At 41.5% G+C, this 5,073-nt stretch overlaps 1 protein-coding gene across 1 annotated transcript; it reads left to right on the forward strand.

Annotated features, from left to right (window-relative positions):
- The first annotated feature begins 3,727 nt into the window (after positions 1 to 3,727).
- On the forward strand, positions 3,728 to 5,073 carry LOC135172977 (uncharacterized). The gene is made up of 2 exons (XM_064139550.1): positions 3,728 to 3,817; positions 3,899 to 5,073. Exons 1-2 carry the CDS (start codon positions 3,728 to 3,730, stop codon positions 4,961 to 4,963), a joined length of 1,155 nt encoding a protein of 384 aa, XP_063995620.1. The 3' UTR covers positions 4,964 to 5,073.

Genomic DNA, 5,073 nt, shown 5'->3' on the forward strand with positions numbered 1-5,073 from the left:
TCTCGAAAAAGAGAGGCGTCTTTCTTGTAAACTTTATTATATAACAAATGTATCGCATACTTGCCAAAACGGCTGATTCGTCCGCCGTAACTCAGCAAAGATGGGGCTACACTAACTGCACATCGTACATCTCCATATCACTAGGACAGTACGAAGAATATCACCTCTTTTCCTTTTTGATATCGACTAAAGAGTCTCACTCATGCTCGAAGGATAATTAGTTTCATCCACCGAACATCAAGTGGCTTACTCTTAACCATCCTTGTAGAACATCCCGGTTAATAAACTCTGAAATTTGGTTCTTTTTAACCGTTTATTTAACAGACCTCTTTTTTTTATCATTATTTATTAATATTTTTATTCTATTGTGTCTTTTATTATGTGAGCATGTTTGCCGGCCAACATTTTCACTGACACTTCCTTTCATTTAATTTAACACCGGTTGTTGCTCATCCACCGTTTTAATTCCACTCACCGATCTTGTATTTTACATTTTCCAGCTCGATTGTTAACGTATTGTTGTCTACGCTAATTATCGCGTCCTGTCCTTTATGAAGGCTGTTTAAGCCAAACATTTCTGTTAGCTCATCCCGGAGCTTCCTCCCCGGCTGGAAATCTGGTGGCCCTGCTGTCACATAAGTGCCATGTCTGGTAAATATAAGGTATACCTGGCAGGTTTACCAGGTGCCCACCTGATCAGGACCTTCATTAGTTGCTATCAGATTTACCTCCTAAGGTTGAGCTTATGTCTCGTTTTCAAGGGCCTGATCAGGAAATCGTAGAGCTCACCTGATAATGTTAGCCTGAGTCGAAACTCATCAGACCCTTATTTGGTTACCGTAAGGATTCCTTTACAAGGTCTATAGTACTTTATAAGGGACAGGCCCTGATCTGGCAGACCTCCCGCTACTCTACTGGAGTTCACTTGATAAATAACTCATCAAGTCCTTATATGGGTTTAGTAAGGCTTGCTCCGCAAGGCTGACCAGATTTTTACCTGTTCTTTACCAGGCCTAGCATCTTTAATGCTGACCTGACGTGGTTTACCTTACACTAACTTGGTCAGATACTGATAAGTCAAGTATGAAGCTTGCCTGATAAAGTGCACCTGACATGGACCTTAACTGGATGTGATCTGGCTATAATAAGTTATACTTCACAATGGGCACCATCTCTTTGCATTAACAGGCCTTGATCTCATATATTATTGCTGGTACTTTTATTAACTCATGAATTTTAAAACTGAAGAGGGCGTCCTCTCTATCCATAAACGTGAACCTAGCCAGTGGCCGGAACACTGACCAAGGTGTTTTAGAAAGAAATTCGACTTATGTGTAGTATATGTCGTTATGTGAAAGATATTAGTTGACGTGTGTTTCTGTGCTTTGTAAAAATGAGTGAGTTTGACAATTATCGCAAGAAGACCCTTGCGCAAGAAAGATTGAAACGCTACAGAAAAAAAAGACGACTCGAAAACCAGCAAACTGGTCGAACAATATCCAGTGATGATGCGCAAAGTGGTGTTGGAAAATTTGATCAGAGCTTTGAAGGTTACAGATTTTGATGAATTAATTACATTCGAAGTCGATGAGGTATCTGATAATCCTGATCCTCCAGTTACTGCTAGTATCCTCAGTGAAGAAAAAAGACTCGAAACAAATCTTTTGACCAATGAGTCTGATTCTGGGCATAACAATGCTGATGTCTACGGATCTCCAAGCAGAAATGACGATAAAGATATTGGCACTGAGACGACCGATGATGACGATGTACTACGACCGGCGAGTTTAACTGAAGATGACGTTGATGAATTAACAGATGACTGTTTCCTGCAGTATCAAGAAATACAGGACTTATGAGAATGGGCAGTGCAGAACAATTTGTCACTAGCGCTTTTGGATCAATTATTGTTGATACTTCGGAAAAAATTACTCCCTGACTTACCTAAAACTGCAAAAACTTTTTTAAAAACAAATTCAGCTAAATATGATATCGAAATTAATGAAAAAGATGCTAGTGAGTTTGTTTATTTTGGCATTGCCGAGCCCTTGAAACGAACTGTTAATTCAGTTTTTCATAGTGATAATAAAATCTATTTACTCGTGAATGTTGATGGGCTCCTATTATTCAAATCCAGTTCTCAACAATTTTGGCCCATTTTATGCCAAATATTTTCCGACGGGAACGTGTACACACCATTCCCGTTAGCTATTTATTCAGCTAAACATAAGCCAACAGGCGTGCATAAGTATCTAGGAAAATTCATTAAAGAAGTCAATGAACTGCAAGCTAACGGCCTGCTTATTGACCGTCAAATGTTCAATATCTGTATCAAAAGTTTTATCTGCGACCGACCTGCTCATGCATTGCTGAAAAGTATGAAAGGACATGGAGGCTATTGGGCTTGTGAGAGATGTGAAGTGCGTGGTGAACGAGTTGAAAGGAGAAAAATATATCCTGTACATGATTCAGTTGCAGAAAGAACTGATGAATCCCTCCGTCAACAAACGAATGCTGGTCATCACGTAGGTAAATCCCCCTTGCTAACAATTCAGCCTCCAATTGATATGGTTTCAACATTTGTGTTGGACTTTATGCACTAGGTGTGTCTGGGTGTCATGACGAAACTCTTGTTTTATTGACTGAATAATTCATCTAAAAGACGATTGAGGTGCTCTGGAAAAATTCTGTTATCTGATTACTTACTAAAAATACAAAAACAAATTCCATGTGAATTCCATCGTACTACACGCGATTTGGTTGATGTTGACCGTTTTAAAGCGGTGGAATTCAAATTTATTTTACTCTATGCAGAACCAGTGACTCTAAAAAATGTGTTAAATGAAGATTTGTACAAACATTTTCTTTTGTTGCATACCGCTTGTAGAATATTATGCTCCAAAGCTAGAGCTGTGATCGATTACCACAATGCTAAAAATCTTCTAAGAAAATTCGTGATACCGATGCCACAACTTTATGGAGAAATAAGTATAATTGGCAATATACATAATTTGTGTCATTTGGCAGACGATGTACATTTCATGAAATGTTCGATTTCTAGTATTACCGCATTCCCTTTTAAAAATGCATTGGGGCAAATAAAAAAATGTCTTCGTAGTGGAAAAAGACATTTAGCACTGTAACGTGATTTTTCCTCGGGGTTGAGAAAAACCCGTTATCTGCCCTTTCCCCTGGATTCCCAAGCAACATTTGTTGGGCGCCAGCAGCCCTTTTTACAGGGGACGACAAACCGGAATCTCAATAAATTAATTCTTACCATAAACCAAAATTTACGAAACGAAAAACGTATAGCTTTGCTTACGAATCCATGGGAAGACCTTGAATACCCGCGCTGCTCAGGGGGTAGGTTGTGGAGAGAGGGCGTAGTCCGGATGGAGGTGGTTCGTCGGACTTTCATCCGCAAAAGAAAATAACAAAACCCCTAAAACTTTGAATAAATAAATTTAATTATATTCGAGCCTCGTTTTCGAGATTGAAATACTTGTAGTAGCTTGCCTGCGGCAAGGTGGAGCCACACGCCTTCAGAGACTATAGTAAAAACTTTCGTTGTGGCACACTGGCCCGGAGGCGCTGCCATCTTGTCATTGTTTTGTATGTGCGCAAGCGAGTCGCATGCTTTCCAGAGTTTTTTGTTATTAGTTTGTTAAATTTCATATTTTTATCACGAATTTGATTATGAGTAAACATAAGAAGAGGAAGCACGAGGATGTTGAGAAGGGAGAACTCCTGCGCAAAATGCGGAAATTCTTCAAAAAAGCGCAACGTCTTTTACCCTAATGTGTGGACGACGTTGAAGGTAAGATATAATTCATAACCTCATTCAGACTCTCTGGTTCGATCTTAATGACTAAACCATTCGAGTCCGAGGCTTTAATAGGCCGAGCTTATCCTTCGGGAACGACTCACGCAGCCTAACCCCATTCTTTATATCTTGTCGGTTTCAGAAGTGAAACAGAAAGACAAAGAAAATGAGGACGGGAATATTCCCACTTTGCCAGACGGCAATATCACCGCTGGGGGTCAGAAGATCCAGAGTGGGAATTCAGTTCCTGAAGTGCCTGACACACCTGCGCTAGACGCAATTGGCTTGAAGCCTCCTTCTGTACATCCAACACCTCCACTTGGGAAGGTGGGATCTCCTGATCTTGTTATTTTGGATGATTCAGAAGCAATAACCCTAGATCCTGACATCTTGGAGATTTTGGGCGCAGACCCTTCAAAACCTCCGGATACAGAAATCTCCCTTCATGGGGATCTCGAGTCGCGCTGGAGTTTTTGGCTATCCTCTAACCTCCAGAAGGATGAACTGACCAAGCTAATGGAGCGTTATCCTCGTAAGTCCACCAAGTGTCTTTTTGAGGCCCCAACGCTCAATCCGGAGATTGCTTCGATCTCGACAGAGGCTTTGGTCCAAAGAGACAAGAGGTTTTGTGCCTCTCAAAATCTCTCCGGTTCTGCTCTAGTCGCACTAGGGGTAGCAATTTCGAGTTTGCTCTCGGAAGATGATGTCGACAAGTTAGCCTTGATCCAGAACTTGTACGACGCGGGGAAAATGATGACCCAAGTTCATCATGGCTTTTCCTTAACCAGACCTGCGTTCATATCGTCCAGTCTGAATAAGCAAGTGCGCAGCACTCTGGAGGCTACGACTCCGGTTAAACACCTATATGGTTCTAACCTTTCTGAAAAGGTTAAGGAGGTCAAAACCATGGCTAAATTGGGTCAAGATCTCAAAGTCACTGCTCCTCCACCGAAGAAACAAAGGTCTTTAAACTCGAAGAGCCCGTTTGTATCGTGGAAAAAGCAGACGGGCCAGAGGCCGCGGATTCCAGCCAGATCAACCTCCAACACCAGTCGGAGGCCATCCTCGAAACGCTCTGTCAACCCTCAGTCGACGTCAACGTCGGCAAAGTCATCCAATACTCAGGAGAAGAAGTGGTAAGATCTGCAGGCTCGCTCAGGCATTTTATTTCCAATTGGACATCAATTTGCTCTGATGCTTTTGTCCTGGAGTGTGTGAAGGGATACAAAATCCCCTTCATGTCTGTTCCT

Source organism: Diachasmimorpha longicaudata, chromosome 2 (assembly GCF_034640455.1).
Source record: "Diachasmimorpha longicaudata isolate KC_UGA_2023 chromosome 2, iyDiaLong2, whole genome shotgun sequence".
NCBI lineage: Eukaryota > Metazoa > Arthropoda > Insecta > Hymenoptera > Braconidae > Diachasmimorpha > Diachasmimorpha longicaudata.

What these genes read in the sequence shown, in the direction of transcription:
- LOC135172977 (XM_064139550.1), top strand. Translation starts at nt 3,728, where the DNA reads ATGTTGAGAAGGGAGAACTCCTGCGCAAAATGCGGAAATTCTTCAAAA. An exon ending in ATGTGTGGACGACGTTGAAG is followed by an intron (nt 3,818 to 3,898) that starts GTAAGATATAAT and finishes AGGCTTTAATAG; the next exon opens with GCCGAGCTTATCCTTCGGGA.